Genomic DNA, 19342 nt, shown 5'->3' with positions numbered 1-19342 from the left:
CTCTTAAGATCCTCACTGAACCTTTATACTCAGAACAGAAATGCCAGTTGACTGCACGGAAGCTTAAGCCTCCTTCCAATCTTAAGATTCTTTTTGACCCCATCAGTAATAGAAATTCTTTAAGACTCAGAATATTTTTGGGATTCAGATCAAACTCTGAGTACACGCACCTAAAATTGAATTTTCAGAGATTTTTTTTTTTTTAGAATAAACTCAGAATCCTTAGAACTTGCAGTAATTCAATAATAAATCTCTTTTCCTTAATCTGTTTTTGGAGTGTATGTGTAGTATGTATGCGGTGTGTGTATGCGGTGTGTGTATGTGGTGTTTGCGCATGTGTATGTGTACAGATGCACGTTCTTCATGCACATGAATGTAGAGGCCAGAGGAGGACACTCCTCTACCTCTCTTATTTGCTGAGACAGCCTCTCACTGAACCTGGAGCAAACTGGCTTTTCTGTTTTTTAATATGAGAGAGAGAGGGAGAGAGAGAGAGAATTGGTGTGCCAGGGCCCCCAGCCACTGCAATCGAAATCCAGACATGTGCACCCCCTTGTGCATATGTGTGACCTTGTGCATTTGCATCACTGTGCATCTAGCTTATGTGGGACCTGGAGCATCAAACATGAGTCCTTAGGCTTCACAGGCAACTGCCTTAACTGCTAAGACATCTCTCCAGCCTGCGACCCAGTTCTTGATAAGACTGGCTGAGCAGTGAACCCCAGCGATCCTCCTATCTCCACCCTCCTTGGCGCTGGGTTGACATGGGTGTTGGAGATCAAACTCAGGTCCTTGTGCTTCTGTAGCAAGTGCTCTTATCCACTGGGCCGTATCCTCAGCCCCGCTAGGATCAGTCTTGATCACTCACTTATTCACTCAACAAATACCTATCAAGGGCCCACCATGTGCCAGCTCTACTCTCAGTGTGTGCGTGGTGGCAGTGAACAAGACAAACATCCCACCTCCACAGAGAGAAAGACCAAAATCTCATGATTCATAAGGTACGTGTTTCATTATATTGTGTTTCAATTTATTCAATGCCTTTTTTAAAAAAAAAACAATTCAAGGTCTGTAACAACCCTGTGTCAAGCAACTCTAATGGCGCCGTTTTTCCCAAAGAGTGCTCATTTCTTGTCACTGTATCATCTTTTGGTAATTCTCACAATATTTCAAACCTTTGGTATTGTGCCTATTACGGTAATGTGTGACTAATGATCTTTGAAGTTAGTATTATAATTGGGGCAGCATGACTAACTCACACCAATATAAAATGGCAACTTACGGAACACCTATGTTTAGACAGCTCCACCGACAGCTCTTTCCCCTACTTTTTTTTTTTTTAATTTTTATTTATTTATTTACTTGAGAGGGACAGACAGAGAGAAAGACAGATAGAGGCAGAGAGGGAGAATGGGCGCGCCAGGGCTTCCAGCCTCTGCAAACGAACTCCAGACACGTGCGCCCCCTTGTGCATCCGGCTAACGTGGGACCTGGGGAACTGAGCCTCGAACCGGGGTCCTTAGGCTTCACAGGCAAGCGCTTAACCGCTAAGCCATCTCTCCAGCCCTCCCCTACTTTTTATTCCCTGAGGCCCAGCAGGGTTGAAAATGGGCCAATTAATAACCCTACTTTGGTCTTTAAGTGTTCACAGGAAGGGAAGAGTCACATGTGTCTTACCTTAAATCGAAAGCTAAAAACATGAGAAAGCCCTGTGAAAAGCCAAGACAGTTAAAAGTTCTGGAAGGAAATAAGAAGTTTGCTAGAGTGAACACATGACTGATATGAGAGTGAAAGAACTTTATAACTAATATGGAGAAGGTTCTAATGGTCAAACCAGCCCCAACCTTTTCTTAAACCAAAGCGTAATCTGCAGCTAGGCTGAAACTCTCTTTAATTCTGTGAAGATAAGGAGAAGACATAGAAGACAAGTCGGAGTTTAGTAGACGTTGATTTATGATGGTCAAGAAAAGAAGCTGGGTCCAGGGATGAGACTTCGTTGGTAGAATGTTTGAGCATGCACAGAACCTTGGGGTTAGCTCCTAGGAGCACATAAACTGAGCATGGAGGCACACTCCTGTCGTGCCAGCTCTCAGGATAGAGGGCAGGAGGATCAGAACTCAAGGTCATCCTCTACTACATGGCTGGTTGAGGCTAGCCTGCTTTCATGAGAACCTGTCTCAGACAGAGACAGAGGCAGCAGCAGAGGCAGGGAGGGAAGGAGAGAGAGGGAGGGAGAAGGGGGAAGAAAGGAAGAGGGAGGAGGAGAGGAAGGCGGGAGGGGGAAGGAAGACGGAGGAGGGAGGCAGTTGATCCCATGTATGAAAGGTGAAGCATGTGAGGAAGCAGAAGCCATAGCAAGTTCTCCATAAGCTCTGGGATACCTGATGAAGATGGCTCCAATAAACAGCTAAATTTTGGACAGGCATAGCTTAGGGGTCAGAATACCAAAGGACCCAATTTTCAATAGAGGAGAAAGCAGTCTTTTACTGGAAGAAAATGCCCTCTAAAACTTTTACAGCTAGAGAGGAAAATTCAGTACCCAGCTTTACAGTTCTAAAGGAGGCTAACTCACATTGTTAGGGACAAATGCAACTGGTGATTCTAGGTTGAAGCCAATACTCATTCACCATCCTGCAAATCCTATGATCCTTGAATTACACTGAATCTCCAGAGAGTGCTCTATACATGGAACAACAAAGCCTGGATGACAGCACATGTTTGCAGCACTAATTATAGGATATAAGCCCACTGCTGAGAAGCAATGCTCAGGAAAGATATTACTTTCCAAATATTCTCTGACAATGCACGCATTTATCCAAGAGCTTGTGTGAAGATATACAATAAAATTAATGTGTTTATATTGGCTAACATGACATCCATCCTGCAAACCAAGGATCAAGGAGTAATTTTGACTCACAAATCTTATCATCTAAGAAATATATTTTATAAGGCTATAGCTGACATGGACAGTAAGTCCTCTGATGGACCTAGGCTGGGTAAATTGAAATATTACTGGAAAGAATTTGTCATCTTAGGTGCCATTGAAAATGCCTGTGACTCATACTAAGGAATCAAAACAATGTCAGCAGTCTGGGAGAAGGTGACTGCAACCCTGATGAGTGGCTTTGGCTCGGTTTAAAATTTGAGTGGAAGAAGTAGGGGTTGGTAGAAATATCAGGAGAACTAGAAGTACAACTGGAAGATGTGGTAGAATTACAAATTTTTCATGACAAAGCTAACAGATTAGAAATTATTTCTTAGGGATTAGCAAAGGAAGTAGTTTCCTGAGGTGAAATCTACTTCAGGCTAAGATGTTATGAACACTATTGGAATGGCCGCATGAAATTTAGACGATCACATCATCTTAGCTGACAGAGCAATGGTAGGGTTGGGGGTGATTTGCTCCAATTTTATTTTGTGTGCTCAAAATTTATTTATCTATTTATGAGTGAGAGAGGGAGGGAAAGCAAAACAGAGAGTGTGGGCATGCCAGGGCCTCCTGCCACTGCATATGAACTCCAGATGCACGTGCCACTTTGTGCATCTGGCTTTACATAAGTAATGGGGATTCAAACCCAGGCCATCAGGTTTTGTAAGTAAGTGCCTTTAATTGCTAAGCCATCTCCAGCCCTGCTCCAATTTTAAAAGTCATGCTGTGGGTGAGAAATAACATGCTACCAAAGAGCATGCATATTGTAAAAGGAAGAGGATGCTGTTACTGCTCAGTTAATGGACTGCAGTAGAAAATAAGCATCATTTATATACACAATGGAAAGCTAAAAGCCTCATGATTCACTATATTGCAAAACTGGTTTTGTTTTGTTTTAAATGGTTTGGAACAGAACCTAAAACATCTCTGAAGTATGCCTACAATAAGTTAGATGATAGATACTACAAAAAGAATAGTGGGATAAGGAATAAGCAAAAACAGGCAAAGGCCGTTCAATTTTAAATAAAGTGCTTCATATAAGCCTCTTCATGAGGATAACACTTGAGAAAGATCACAAGGATGCAAAGTATTTCTCTTCAGAGATTTGGAGATAAAGCATTCCGGAAGAGGGTCCAGCCAGGCCAAATGGTTCTAGGCAAGACTGTGTTTGCTATCGCTCATGGAGGAGGAGGAGGAGGAAGAGGAAGAAGAGGCTGAGGCACAGGGCAGCTAGGGTGGCTGGAAGAGATGAGTAAAGTGGAAGTTACAAGGTTTGAGAGGTGAAAGGGAAGAATAAGCCAATCAACAATTCCCCATTAAAAAAACCGTTGCTTTTCTCCCCTGGTTACTAAACTTACTTAATCCAGTAAGATAATCACTACTGGATTTCAACTAGGAAAGCCAAAAATTTAGAAGCAAATTTGTTGTATCTTCTTAGGTAGATTGGGAAGAAGTGTCACTCTCATTTGTACACCTTAATTCCCAGACCTGCATACGTTGCCTGTGCAATTCAAGCCTTATATTTGGAACTAGTAAATAACACATTTTAGATATGCACACCATACCCACAAATCACCCTCTTCCCGTAGCACCGCAAATGAGTCTTCAGTATGAGCCACTCCACTTTTTATAAGGTCAGTGCTCGTAGTAGGACCTATAAATCTCATGAGTGTCTGTCAACTGCTTCATTTCCCTTGTAATGTGAGTTCCTTAGGAGAAGCAATGTTGTGTGGAAACAGTGGCAAGAAGTAAGTCATTCAGTAAGTCAACGAATGACAGTGTTGGCAGAAGCCTGGAGTGAAAAAAAGAACACATCTTTCTGGTGCAGACAGACGGCTGCCCCTATCCATTCTGAAAGAGCCAATGTATCCCGTTCCCTCTACATTTGGTTCATGCCTCTGTGGCACTTACTCTGTCAGAGGCATTCTGCTAATGTTTGCTATTGGTTTCTAGAGTAGACAGCAGTGTTAGGGAGTTAGGTCGCCTATGTGGTGGTAACATTACATGATTCTCATGCCTGACATTATGACTTCTTTGTCCTTATGTAGAATGACCACCAAATATTAGTTTATGCTTGCTATCCAGAGTTGATTGTTATTTACTTTAACTCTTGAAAGTTCTTCACTTTGAATAAAAATGTTAACATTATTACTGTATTATGTAGCTCACTGTGTACATCCTGACATATGCTAGTTGATATTCACAAAATAAACCAACTAGTCAAGCAGATAATTATGTACCTCTTTGTAGCAGCACCTTTTATTAAGCACTCACATAAAACACAAATATACTCACAGAGTAGTCATCATGTGAACCCTTATTTACCTTTCTCCAGACCTCTAACTGAGGGTGTCAATCCTTCACTCTTGTTTCTTCTAAGTCTTTGATTTGCATAAACAAGTTTGCTACATGCCATCATCAATGTAGACCCACACTTTTAACCTTCTCTCTTTTCAAGTAAAGTTAAAAATGTCAAAGACACTAATGAATTCTTTGAAATTGTGCCCACTGGAAGGAGTTCCTTCCTACTGTTCCTTAAGATGGGGTTGTACTGTCCTCTTCTGGAAGGAGCAATCATATCCTGTACACCAGAATATGTAAATGTCTATAGACCCATGTCTAATTTGCATACATTATATCAAAGATATTCTATCATTTAATCTCATTGAAATAAGTGACAATACACACTAAGCTGGTCAACAACATGAAGAAACAGAACCACTCCCACCTCCCTGACCATAACTCAGAAGCTAGGATCTCTGATAAGTGTGTTCCATCAATGCGTTTGACCACATCGGCTGTGACTTGAATGTGAAATGTTTCCCAGGGGAGGATTTGGTGTTTGCCCTGCCAGGCTTTTGTCTTGCTTTGGTCCCATCATCCCTTGGTATGCTTCCATTCTTCAGTTTTGGCATGGCAATGTTTGTTTTGTGTCATTGGGTATTGGAAGCATATAACTTGTTTTTGATTTTCTAGACTATCACAATAAAGACATTGCCTTGAATCTCACGTGGGATTTGAACTTTGGACTGGTGAACAGTGTTAGGACTATAAAAGACTGTGGGTATTTTTGAAGTTGTAATAAATGCATTTTTCATGATGAGTTGGCCATGAGCCTATAGGAGCCAGGGGTAGATGTTGTGGTTTGAATATGAAATGTCTGCTCCCATAGGTTCATGTTTAAACATTTCGTCCCCAGCTGGTGGAATTGTTTGGAAAGGTTATGGAAACATTAGGAGGTGGAAACTTGGTGGAGAAACACTTCACTGTGGGGTGAGCTTTGAGGTCTTAAAGCCTGGGCTCGCTTCCTGTTCACCTTCTGCTTCTTGACTAAGGATGGAATATGACAATCCAACTTCTTGCTTCAGCTGCCATACTTTCTCCACCAGGACTGAATGTATCCCCATGGGACTGCAGAGAAACTGAACCCTTTCTTCCTCAAGCTGCTTCTTGTCAGTAATTGATCACAGCCACAAGTAAAGTAGCTAAGACAACATGTAACATATTCTTTCTTCTTCAACCAAGCATGACTACAATATACTGCTACATGTATTTTCTGCAGAGCTCTGCCAAGACTTCTAGCAAGAACCAGCATAGTTTAAAGCTTGCTATACCCAGTGTCCATTAAATACACCCAAATTTTCCCATTTCCAGCTCTCATCAACTCCTCTTTCCCAATGAGTAAACTACCCTTCATGTAACAGATCCAGAATGGCTGTAAAATTATGTTATGTCTTGTTAAGTCACTGTATTATACACTATAATATTTTGGGTTGTGTCAAGCTAGAACTAGGTGAAGAGTCCTTTGAGGTTAATCACAGAAGCTCTTTAGTTCTCTACTTGAGCATATTATTTAAGGCCTTAAATTACTCTATTCTTATACTTCTTCAGTGCTTTAAAAAATTCATCCCACCTCATGTCCCTTGTGTTTCAAGTTCTACCACATTGACCTATTTCAGGAACCATTTTAAAGATTTGTTTATAGAACAGAGTGTTCACTTCCAAAGTAGTAGTACAGTGTGGTTTGCACTGTATAAAGGCACTGCCAATGTCCTATTTGACACTATGGGGAAACTACTGGGTTAATTTTAATGGTACGACCAACTATTGGGTTCATTTTAATGATGCAGCCAAACCTCAAAGTGAATTAAACCTAGGGGAAATGGTCAAGAATGAATGAAGTTCACCAGCGTGACAGCAATGTTGGACACACTTCACCATCTACATTAAGCCAACTGGGGCACTTCACCTACACATAACTAAGTAGTCAAACAGCTAGATCCAATAGCTTTCATCTCCAGGATTGTCCTCTAGAACATCCCCAGAGCTGAGGTCTATTAGATTTACATTCCAGGTAGTCTCATCAGTAGCTGGTTGCAGCAGTCTTGGGCTGTGAGTCCACCTTAATAGTAGGAAGCTCATAGTGGTGTGGGCTTTGGTAATGTACTAGGGCTGTGCTGGGTGTGGTGGCCTGTGGACTGAGCATGTGACAAAAGTTGGTAGGACTGATAACTATGGGCATGGCACAGGCATTTGAGGCTGCTCTATGCATCTATGTGATTCTGCCCAGAGCCAGGAGGACTCCCACCTTTCCTGATCAAAGGCTGGTAATTGTGGATAGAGTGCTGTGCTTTCACCATGGGAGCAGCTTATGAGAATGGACTACTGTTTCTATGTAGTTCCCAGTTCATCAACTTGCTTTTAAGACAAATAAGGATTTGGGTCACTCTCTAGTACTCAACAGGTACAACACACAAAAAGTTCACCCCCTGCCACCCTGGGTCTGAGCACCAGTGCTAATAATGGAAGTGACTACAGGCTCCAAGTACAGAAGCTGCCTGCTGAGAAATTCTGGGATGACTGGAACAAGAAAAGCCAAATCAGGAAGATGAAGGAAATCTGCAAACTCCAATGCCCAGTGATATCATGTACCAGTAAGTGTCAAGAGCTTGTTGGGGAATTAGGATCTCATCTAACAGTCAAAACAAGATGCCAGAAACTAACCAGATAGTCATCACTATGCAGAACTTCTCAGATGGAGAATTTAAATGAACTTTCCAAGGGGGATCCAAAGGGACTGAAGAAAACACAGAAATGATCCAGATCTATCACAGAGAAACTCTAAGAAGATTTGGAAGCAACTTAAACCAAAATCCTTGAGCTGAGAATACTAAACATTGATTAAAGGATAGTTCAAACTGAAGGAACAATTAGACAGGTTGAAGACAGGCTATTTCAGAATGTACAGTTAGAGGAGCAAACACACACAAAAAAGAAAGAAAAATAAAGAAAACTTATGAGCTCTTTAGAATGGTAGTACAAAAGTATTCCTAGAATTCAAGAGGAACTTAAGAATGACAAAAGAGTACAAAGCTTATTCAAAGACAAAACAACGTGGGAATAGGGAGAAGAGGATACTTGATAGGCAAGTGGACGGAAAGAATACAGGGAAGGGAAAAACCTTCCGCCTCGATGATAAACGAAAAGATATAACACTTAGTAAGGTCAGTGGGTGGAGGTCTCCTAGGCAGAAGGGCCCTGTAGAAGGTGGAGAAAGATTAATCCTAAAATCATGAGCACTGGCTGGTAAATCCAGTGTCAGAAGTGGGTTGCCCCCACAGTGAGCTGTTGGTCCAGGAGACCCATGGGGTCCCTAAAACAATGCAGGCCATTGTCAAAGCACTTACCCACCAGCAGGATTAAATGGTAAAATCTTATTACTGAAGACCCCATGCAGACATAGGACAGCTAGAGATCCTGCTGGATAGCCCTCATATTATTGGAATGTGCAATGAGAGGCGCTGGGGGAAAGGGCCACCAATAGTGTAAACAAGCAGGGCGTGCTGCAAGTTACAAAATCACCTAGTGGGACGCAATGCACACACCTGGGCCGCAGTGCCACACACCCTACGCAGGTAAGCAGCAGCTCTTTGATTAGACAAGAGGCCTCCTCAGTGGGAGAAAACTCATCCCTGGTACTGAGAACCAAGTCAGAATCCTGTGGATAGGAAGGTCCTAGGCTCCAGAGAGAAGCTTCCACTGTTCCTCAGTTGTGCAGAATGGCTATATTCATTAAACAGTCTCCTAAATGACTATGCTTAGCCCCTTTAATCTGTGCTTCTCTCACTGTTAGTTGGAGAATGTTTGTTTGTGTTGTTTCTTTCACATGGCAGCAAAACCTGGAAAGAACCAAGGTCCATCAGTATAACAAGAAAAGACAGCCAACTGCCTTGTATGAGACAGCCGCCTCTATCACATCTGCCAGGCTCCAGGAGATCTTACAGAGGAAGTGTCCATTCACACATGGGTGTTCCTGTCACTGTTAGCCTGAGAACCAGCACCAGGGAGATGGCAGTAGACACGAAGGCCAACCAAAACATATCAGAGAAAAAAAACTGAGAGGTTTCAGAGAGCTTAACACTAGACTTATAATACTACACTTCAAGGAGCAGGGAACATTATGGAAGAGGAAGCAAAGAGATGATAAAAGCCACAGAGTGAGAAGGAGTATCCCGAAGCATGGTCCATGTCCCAACAGCACAGAGTGGCTGACGCATTTATGACCCCACAGTGAATACCAACCCCCCTCTGAGGAGGGCCCTAAGAGGGATGGGGGCACAGAGAGAGGATTGTGTTATAACGCAATGAGAATAGGACCAACATGCAATCTTTTCATATAGTAAAATTCATAATCATTAAAAAATAAGGAGAAGGTAAAATAGGAGGAAGAAAGGGAGACAGGGAAGGAGGGGGAAGGGAGAAAAGAAGCATATAATCTTACAAACGTACAGAAGGATGCAAATGTCCAGGCAGAGGGAGGCGAAAGTTCATCCAGCTGAACTCAGGCAAGTCTACCTCGGACTTCTGAGCAGAAACATTACAGGCCAGGAGAGAGTGGCATAAGATTTTCTCAGCAATAAAAGCAATAGAAAAATCTACCCCAAAGAATACACCAATAATATTATTCTTTCACTATGAAGGAGGGATGAAAATATTCCCAAAGAAAAGCTGAGTGAATGTGCCACCACCAGACCTTCCTACGAGAAACATTGGAGGGAGGTCTTCAAACTGAAATAGATGTTAGTAATCAGAATGCATGGGAAGAGGTAAAACTCACTGATAAGAGTAATAAAGAAAAATATTCAAGGAACTCTTGCATAGTGGCAATGAAAGCTACTATAGCCAATATGGAATTCAGTCTGGAGGATTCGGAAAAACATTAAAAATAGGCGCAGCACATGATCCTGTAATCCCACTATGGAGTATGTATCCAAACAAAATGAAAACAGTATGCTGAGAAGACATCTGTGCTCCCAATCAGTGGATGCAGGAAGCATGTTAGATCCACACCATGGAATACTGTTTATCCACAACAAGAATGAAACCGTGTCATTTGTGAAAACATGGGTAGAACTAGAGATCTCTATAGTAAGCAAAATAAACCAGGCTCAGACAGACAAACACTGCATCATCTTACTCACATGGGACCTTAAAAGGTTGGCCTCATAGAAGTTGAGATTTGACTAGTAGATACTAGAAGCTGAGGAAAGCAGAGAAGAATAGAAATATGGAGAAAGGTCAATGACATACAGTTGGATGGTAAGCTATAAGAAATTCTGGTGGGTTACTTTATAGTAGCAGGATTATAGATAGAAGTAATGTACTGCATATTTAAAAAAGCTAGCAGACAGGATATGGAGTTTTTAACCATAGAGAAATGAAAGATAACTGAGGAGCTAGAAATCATTGTGTACACCTGATAGGAGATTGTCCACCTTATGACCAAAAAGAATAGTCCATTTTGCAGTAAGTCACAATCAAGAAATGCTTTTTCAGCCAGATGTAGTGGTGCACACCTTTAATCCCAGCACATGGGAGGCAGAAGTAGGAGGATGGCTATGAGTTCAAGGCCACCCTAAAACTACATAATTAATTCCAGGTCAGTATGGGCTAGAGTGAGACCCTACCTTGAAAAGCAAAAAAAAAAAAAAAAAAAAAAAAAAAAAAAAGCTTTTTATGAGAAGTGACAAAGACAAAGGCATGTTCAGCACTAAGTGAGCCATCTCTATCATACCCTCAGGATTTAGGGAAAATTATGGAAGATATGAGGCTGTAAGAGCCAAAGGATAAAGAGGAGTGCTTTAAAATACTGTCTTCCAGACACAAAGTGGTGTTTGCATTTAGGACCTCACAGTGGTTGTCCTTATTTACACAAGACCTGTATAATATTGGGCCCATTGGCATGTTGTCACAGAGGATGGAGGAGGGCAAAAAAGAAAATGATATAAAATAGGAGAAGGAGCCGGGCGTGGTGGTGCACGCCTTTAATTCCAGCACTCAGGAGGCAGAGGTAGGAGGATTGCCATAAGTTGCAGAAAAAAAAGAAGAAGAAGGACTGGATGAAAAGAAGAGGGTCAGTGTGTGTGGAGGGGATTGGGGGAGAGGGCACAAAAGAAGGTGGTGGGAAGGGGACTATGATCAGGGTGCATTGTATATAGATGCTGTCAATAAAAAAAAGAGGCCTGGAGAGATGGTTTAGCAGTTAAGGCACTTGCCTGTGAAGCCTAAAGACCTAGGTTCTATTATGCAGAACCCAAGTAAGCCAGATGCACATGGTGCATGCGTCTAGAGTGGCTGGAGGCCCTGGTATGCCCATTTCCTCTCCCCCATGTCTCCCTTTCTCTAGTAAATGAATAAATTTTAAAAAATTAATAAAAAGAAAAACGAGGACAGAGGGATGGCTTAGCAGTTAAGGTGCTTGCCTATGAGGCCTAAGGACCCAGGTTTGATTCCCCACTACCCATGTAAGGCAGATGCTCGAGGTGGTACATGTGACATGTGTCTGGAGTTCATTTGCAGTGGCTGGAGGCTCTAGCACACCCATTCTTTATTTCTCTGCTTCTTTCTCCCTCATCAATTAATCAATAAATCAACAAAAATTTAAAAAAGAAATGCTGCTTCACTTTATACCTTTTTTCCCAGTGTCTCTCCTTACTCTTGTCTCGTTTCACATCCTACCCACTCCCTTTCTCGCCTTGTTCTTATCACAGCACTAGATGCTATTCACAGGAAGGAGAGAAGCACTGTAGGAGAGAAGTACCCTCAGGCTCCCGATGCAGGTCTCAGGCTTTGGTGCTTTGTAGGGAGGAGGGCTTAGAGTGGAACACGAGCCCGGTGTTCTGAAGCAGGTTCAACTAAGTCTCCACAGACAAAACTGTGTTAATAACCAAAAGTGGCTGGAAATTTCTGGAATTACACTGAAAGGTCTCGGAATAAGAAAAAGACTTCAGTCATGCATACAGGTACCAAAGTCCAAAATAACTTCAGGGTTATGGATAGTAACAATATAGACAAGGAACCAAAGTCAAGCCAAGTCACAATAACAACAGCAGCAATATTCTGTTTTTAACCTTTGGGGTTCTTCTTTTGGAAAAGTATACCCTTAAAGGAACCCCTAATAATGAAAGGGATGGTCTCTTGTACCAAGTAGTTAATCCACTGGTATGTAGTACACATATCATCTCATTAGAGTTCTTGACAGATGTGGCCACATGGGATTTTCAAAGCTGTGGAGTGTGACAGAAGCTGCTCTGAATTCTCACATACTGAGTCAGAGCGAGAGCAAAGCAGTTCAGGAAGACAATTCTGCAGCCAACAAACAGTACCCAACCGACTACCTGGGAGTGAGTAAGAGAAATGGTCTTTGTTTGCTTGTTCTGAAGTGAGCAGCTTTATATGACCTTAAAAATGTAACATCTTTATCAGCCCTTGCATAGTTGCCTCTTTCTAGGTATTTAAAATTGTATCAATTTCTTTAACAGTATGAGATTTTAAACAATATTGTGACCAAATATCAAAAAGTAGTTTTGGGGCTGGAGAGATGGCTTAGCTGTTAAGGCATTTGCCTGCAAAGTCTAAGGACCCAGGTTCGATTCTCCTGGTCCCACATAAGCCAGATGCACAAGGTGGCACAAGGTGGCACATGCTTCTGGAGCTGGTGTGCAGTAGCTAGAAGCCTTTGTGCACCCATTACTGCCCCTCACTATCTGACTTAATTTATTTTTTAAAAGAAGCTTCTAATTTTTAAATTATATGACTGGATGGATATAAGTATCTAGTTTTTATTTTGGGGGACAATAAAACTTCTTAGTACCTATTCAAAATGAATGGATAAATGCTATACATGAAATTAATTATTTAAATTTAATTAAGAGTGTTACGAAGTGGGCTGGAGAGATGGCTTAGAGGTTAAAGCACTTGCCTGCGAAACCTAAGGATCTATGTTTGATTCTCCAGATCCCACTTTGGCTTTCCAGATCCCATGTAAGTCAGACACATAAAGGTCACACATGCCCACTAGCTGGCACAAGCATCTGAAGTTCAATTTCAGTGGCTGAGGCCCTGGTGTACCAATTCACTGCCCCCTTTCTCTAAAAACTGTTTTTTTTTTTGAAGAGTGTTACAAAGTGACTCACAAGTGTGTCATTAACTTTTTTGTGACTAATTTATAGTTTGGTTTATATACTATTTGCGGTGGTTTGATTTAGGTGTCCCCCATAAACTTAGGTGTTCTGAATGCTAGGTTCCCAGCTGATGGATATTTGGGAATTAATGCCTCCTGGAGGGAGTGTATTGTTGGGGGCGGTCTTTATAGCCAGTTTCCCCGTGCCAGTGTTTGGCACACCCTCCTGTTGCTGTGGTCCATCTTCTGTTGGCCAGGGGGTGATGTCCACCCTCTGCTCATGCCATCGTTTTCCCCTGCCATCGTGAAGCTTCCCCTTGAGCCTGTAAGGCAAAATAAACCTCTTTTTCCCAGAAGCTACTCTTGGTTGGGTGATTTCTACCAGCAATGCGAACCGGACTGCAACACTATTCATATTTGAATATATTATATATTCATATTATATAAAATGAAGTAAGCCTATTAAATAATCCCATGTTTCTCTTTATGCATATTTTCTTACCAAAGCATATAGTTGACATAAAGAAAATATACAGTATTTAAGGCCACAGTCATGACTTTAAAAGTTTAAATAATAAATATATGTATATTTTTATCTCGGGTTGGGAAAATTGAATATACTTTGCTTCCTATCTATAGTATTTTTGGTTAAACCAATGTAAAAGTTTGTATCTATTTGATAATATAGCTACTATTTTTATTTTAATCCTGACTTCCATAACACATAAGCCATACTTCAGAGGCAGTAAAAAACCTTCTGCATTAAACTTTTTTTAGTGTTACTGGTTATTATTAAATTCCTCCTTACCTCAAGTTCACCTTTACAGCATCTATGTGTTTTTAAATATTTTTAACTTTTATTTATTTATTTGCAAGCAGAGAGAGAGATAGAGGAGAGACAGAGAGAAAATGGGCATGCCAGGGCCTCTAGCCACTGCAAATGATCAGATGCATGTGTCTCTTGTGCATCTGGCTTACGTGGGTCCTTGGAGATCAAACCTGGGTCCTTTGGTTTTGCAGGCAAATGCCTTAACCACTAAGCCATCTCTCCAGCCATCTGTGTGTTTTTTAATCTTATTGCATTTATTTTTTTAATTTGCAAGGAGAGGGAAGGAGAGAGGGATGAGAAAAAGAAGGGATGGGGAGAGAGAGAGAGAGAATGAATGAAGAATAGCTATATTAGGGCTTCTTTCCACTGCAAACAAACTCCAAATACAGATGCATGTACACAACTTTCTGTATCTGGCTTTATCAGGGTAAAGGGGAATTGAACTCATGACAGCAGGCTTTGTAAGCAAGCATCTTTCACAGCTTAGCCATCTACCAAGCCTTTCTTGAATTTTGCTTGCACTTATCAGATTCTCTGGGTCAAGTGATCACCATTCCTGTTTTCAGTTTTTTAGTTCCCTGTGACAGACACTGGCTAACTGGGTAGCTGGCATGCTTGCTGTCATTTGCCCGTCACATTGAATTTCAGTGGTGGTCTGGCACCCCACGGAGACCATGGAATGGTGCAGACAGTGTGCCCTGAGAGTGCTGTCTTCCTATCAGAGACCCTGGTGAGGACCACTCACAGGGCCCAAGGTCAGGAACATAAATTTGGCATGGATCTCAAAGAATAATCATGACAAAATACTTTTTTCTCCTACATTTCTTGCTCCTGGAATTCTAAACTAAAAGCTGAGAAGAAAACATATATGGGAAGGAGATAATGGCTGAATGTAAACAGTAATAGCTTATATGGTTTCTGAAACCAAAAACCATATCATTTCTACTAAATAATCACATTTTCAGGGATTTTCACTTACTTGTATGACAGTTTTCATCACATCTCTCCATGTTTTATCCACAGCTGTGAATCGCCTGCCTTCTTCAGGCATCTGAGACATGATGTCTGGAGAGCTGAAAATGGGTTCCAGGTACAGCCAGGTGGCTTGGACCTTGAGCCACTCATCCAAGATCTCCTGCAGCAGCAGGAGCTTGCCCTCCCATTCTCTGAGGAGCAAACACAGGACCTCTTAGGACAGCAACCCAAGCAGTGTCTCAAACAACACAGAGCCACAACTAGCTTGTCAATCTTACATGCCATTTGACACACCAATTTTTATTACTCTAGGTTTTGTTTTGTTTGTTTTTTTCTTCTAGTTTTACTCAAAGAGAAATAAGTAGGTTGCTTTAAAAAAAAAAACCTGCTTTAAAACAATAACACCAGTATTTATGTTTACAGAAATTCATACAGTTTAATTACACCTATCTTCAAAATTGGGCTGGTTTCTGTGTGTGTTATAACAATAAACCTTGCTAGGATCCAGTTCCACACCTCAAAGATGCAAATTGTGGAATGAGATTTTGGAGGTGGTAAAATATTCTCCACAATGGGTACCCTGAGCTTCCAAAGAATTGTAGCTACATCCAAGACTCATTTGTTTCCTTTGACATTCTATTTTTCCTATTAATGTGGGCCCATAAAATCTTTATTTCTATGATAAAACATTTCAACTTATAGTTGGGATTCACAAAATTTACATTCTCATAAATATATTACTTTGACACTCATGAAAAGGAGGCACATTGAAATTTATAGTAGGTTATCAGTTCACTTCTAAATATGGAAATTAATGACTTAAGTTTCTTAAGTATAAACGTTATAATTGCTCCATAAAGCAAGAATTTTATAAGCACAGTTCTGCAATGCCTTTGCACTTATCCATCCTTTCAGCATCCCCGTGAGGCAGGATATATTGTAATATTTACTTAAGAATGGGGAGATTAAAGCATATATAGGTAACTACCAGGTTCAAGTTCACCCCACTAATAAAGAACAGAACTCAGTTTGAACAGAGAACAGCTGCCAATTACTCTAGCAGAGAGAACAAAGGTGTGAGGAAGACTGCTTTGTTAATGACAAAAGAACCTGGAAGTGGGGAAGCTTTGCTTGAACATTAACATATTATTTATTTGTAAATGGTAATCTGCACTTTTAGATAATTAAAACATTAAATTTAAATCATTAAAATCTGCAATTCTTAGATAATAAAAAGGTATACATAGTTCTTTAATATACCAGCCATTTTTGAATGCCTTTCAAAATAATTTTTTTCCCTGTTTATTAGTAAATTTTTAGAAAAAAATATTGGTCTGGAAAGACAGCTCAGCAGTTAAAAGCACATCCTACACAAAACACGAGGGCCTGGGAATGCCTGAGAGACGATGTGAGTTGGATTCCCCCCAACCCAAATAAACAGCTGGGTGTGACCTCATCATCTATAACCCAGTCCTGTAGGGAGCAGAGACCCAAGAGTAAAAAATTGCTGGTACTTGCAAAAAATAACAGACACACACATACACACACACAATGACAAGCTCCAGGATCAATATGAGATTCCTGCTTAAATAAGAGCTGATGGAACAGTGAAGTAGGACATCCAATGATTTCTCCTTCCACTTCAGGCAAACACATGGGGCACCACATGGGAATGTACATGTGCATACTCTACACACATACACACACCACACCACAAACACATGCACACACACACAAGCAGATAGCAAACAATACCAACAAAAATAATCTAGATGCACCACTTTGCAAGTAGTTTGCTCTCTAGCAACCTGGCAGGAGGCAGGACCGAGAATGAGCCAACTCCCATCAGAGAGCACCTGTGCTTATGGTCAGCCTTCCCCTATGGGACCAGCAGAGCAGAGGCTGACTCCCAAGTCAGCGTGTCCCTGCCATGTGAACTCTCACTGAACACTGCAGTCTGATTTCATTGTCTTGATTTAAAAGTAAAACATAAACACATTTCTAGAATTGAAAAGATTGAAAAATGGGGAAAGGGATCTAGTGTATTTCGTACTTTGCTTCTTAACTCTCCAGACTAAAATTACAGTTTCTTTCTTTTACACTTACTTACTATTTGTCATGCAAATAAGCAGAAGCTACCATAGGTGTATGGGGATTGCCTCTGACTATTTCCTATCTTTGGAAAATGACATTATTTTCTGTTTTATACATTGTACACTCTAAACTATGTTCAGTTACAAAATTCTTTTTAGAATTAAGAAACAATATCAGATTGTCAGCAACGGAAATGAATATCTGGATTATGATTGTGTCCTATCCTTGTCCTTTGATACCACACGGATCTGGACTATTTTTAAAATAATGAAGGTTCCCATCCCCTTCAATGAACTACTTATGACATGAAATATGACATGCAGAGTCAACTTCCAAAATAACTTTACATTAAATATAAATGATTTGGGTAACATAGTGCAGATTGCTTTACCTCATTTGTTTTTCATATGGCTTAATGAAAGGAGATCCTCGCATGGTTTGTGTTTTGACAATATGGTCATCCAACAGCATCTGAATTTCATCAACTGATGACAAAATATATGTTCCACTTTCTCTATAGGGAAGGATGGAAAATTCCATTGTATCCCATTCTGAAATCATCTTATCCATGGCCTTCTCGAGAGAATATTCCTTGCTAGCTGCCTCACTGATGTTTTCGAATCTGTCTAAATATGGGCTCAGATTCATGTCTATGAAAGAGAAGACAGTGGAGTCATCTGATGGCTGCAGAGGGAAGCCAGCAATGGCAGACATGGCCTCCCAGTGCCTGGGGCGCAAGCCAGGATTACAGATCACCTGGATGAGAGGAATGTACTGCTTGAATTCTTCCACCCTTGCTCTTACTTTTTTTGCCATTGCCAAAGCATTTGGAGAATCGTGGAAGGTTTTCTCCAGCTTATATAGTCCTCTCCAGTAATTTCCAACATCTGTTTCTACTTGGTCTGGATTCACTTTGTGATATGGTCCTTCTGTCCATCCTCTGTGCTTGGTGGTAAACTCTACGGCTGTTTCATAGAGATGAAGATAAGGGCTCAAGCCATCTTGAATCTTTTTACGTTGAGGATATACTGATGGGGTCCAGCCAAATGCCTCTTCTTCAGCATTGAACTGCTCAATCTGGAAAGACCAGTATTGAAGACATGATTCTGAAAGTGTATGGTATTTAAAATGCCAAATGCAACCTTCATGAACCCTAAAATTTAATGTTAATAAATGTAAAAAAACTAAGCATTGACCTTCTTTCTGTTTGTCTCCCAAAAATATAACAAAATGTATATATGTGTGTGTGTGTGTTGTATAAAAGTGATGTTTTGAAATATTAATGCATTCTGAAATAGGTAACTGAAGCTAATTGGCTTGTATATTATTACCTCACATACTTTTTTGTCCTCAGGACATCTAACATCTCTCAATTCTACCTATAAGGGAGATCATGTGGTATATGTCTTTCCATGCCTAATTTATCCATTTAACACAGTGTCCTCTAGGTTCATCCATGTTGTCACAAATTACAGGATTTACTTTTTTAAATGGTGAATTTCATTTCCTTATATATGTTTGATCCTAATTTTCAGAGAATTATGTTTGATAATATAAAAATTAATTTAGAAATATAAAAATGTTTTGTCCACAAAAGTATGTAGAGAAACTGGCTTCATTCACTAAAAGAAATTAAGTATTTCAAATATATAAACACTGTGTTAAGTCCTGTAAAAAATAGAAAAAAACCCACAATATATCCAATTTATAAGATCAAATTTATAAAATTTAGTAATCCAGCTTAGAAGACATGTGTAGTTGGAAATTTAAATGGCAATTGCTCAATAATTTCAGGCAAGAGAAAAGATGTTTCAGGGCTGGAGAGATGGCTCAGCTGCTATGTGTGCTTCCTGAACACACACGAGGATCTGAAGAGGCCTGAGACTCCTTAAGTTCAAATCCCCAGATCTCACATAGAATGAGCAAGACATGGGCATGTGCACCTTAACCTCTGTAGTCCCAGGACATCAGAGACCCAAAAACTGTGAGAGTTCTGCAAGCTCCAGAAACAGTATAAAAAACTCCAGATCTAAAACAAGGCCAGGTGGAATCC

General features: G+C 40.6%; 1 protein-coding gene across 1 annotated transcript in view; it reads right to left on the bottom strand.

Moving 5' to 3' along the window:
* The window catches only part of Dnah7 (dynein axonemal heavy chain 7), a 259409-nt gene that overhangs the window by 178910 nt on the left and 61157 nt on the right, over positions 1–19342 (bottom strand). The window contains exons 18-19 of the mRNA XM_045148328.1: positions 17681–18366; positions 15200–15386 (exon numbers count right to left, since the gene is read on the bottom strand). Coding sequence (XP_045004263.1) covers positions 15200–15386; positions 17681–18366 — 873 coding nt within the window. The remainder of the gene's footprint in view (positions 1–15199; positions 15387–17680; positions 18367–19342) is intronic.

The sequence above is a fragment of the Jaculus jaculus genome, chromosome 4 (assembly GCF_020740685.1).
Source record: "Jaculus jaculus isolate mJacJac1 chromosome 4, mJacJac1.mat.Y.cur, whole genome shotgun sequence".
NCBI lineage: Eukaryota > Metazoa > Chordata > Mammalia > Rodentia > Dipodidae > Jaculus > Jaculus jaculus.
The sequence above is the reverse complement of the archived record's forward strand: the minus strand, read 5'-3'. Positions and strand labels throughout refer to the sequence as shown.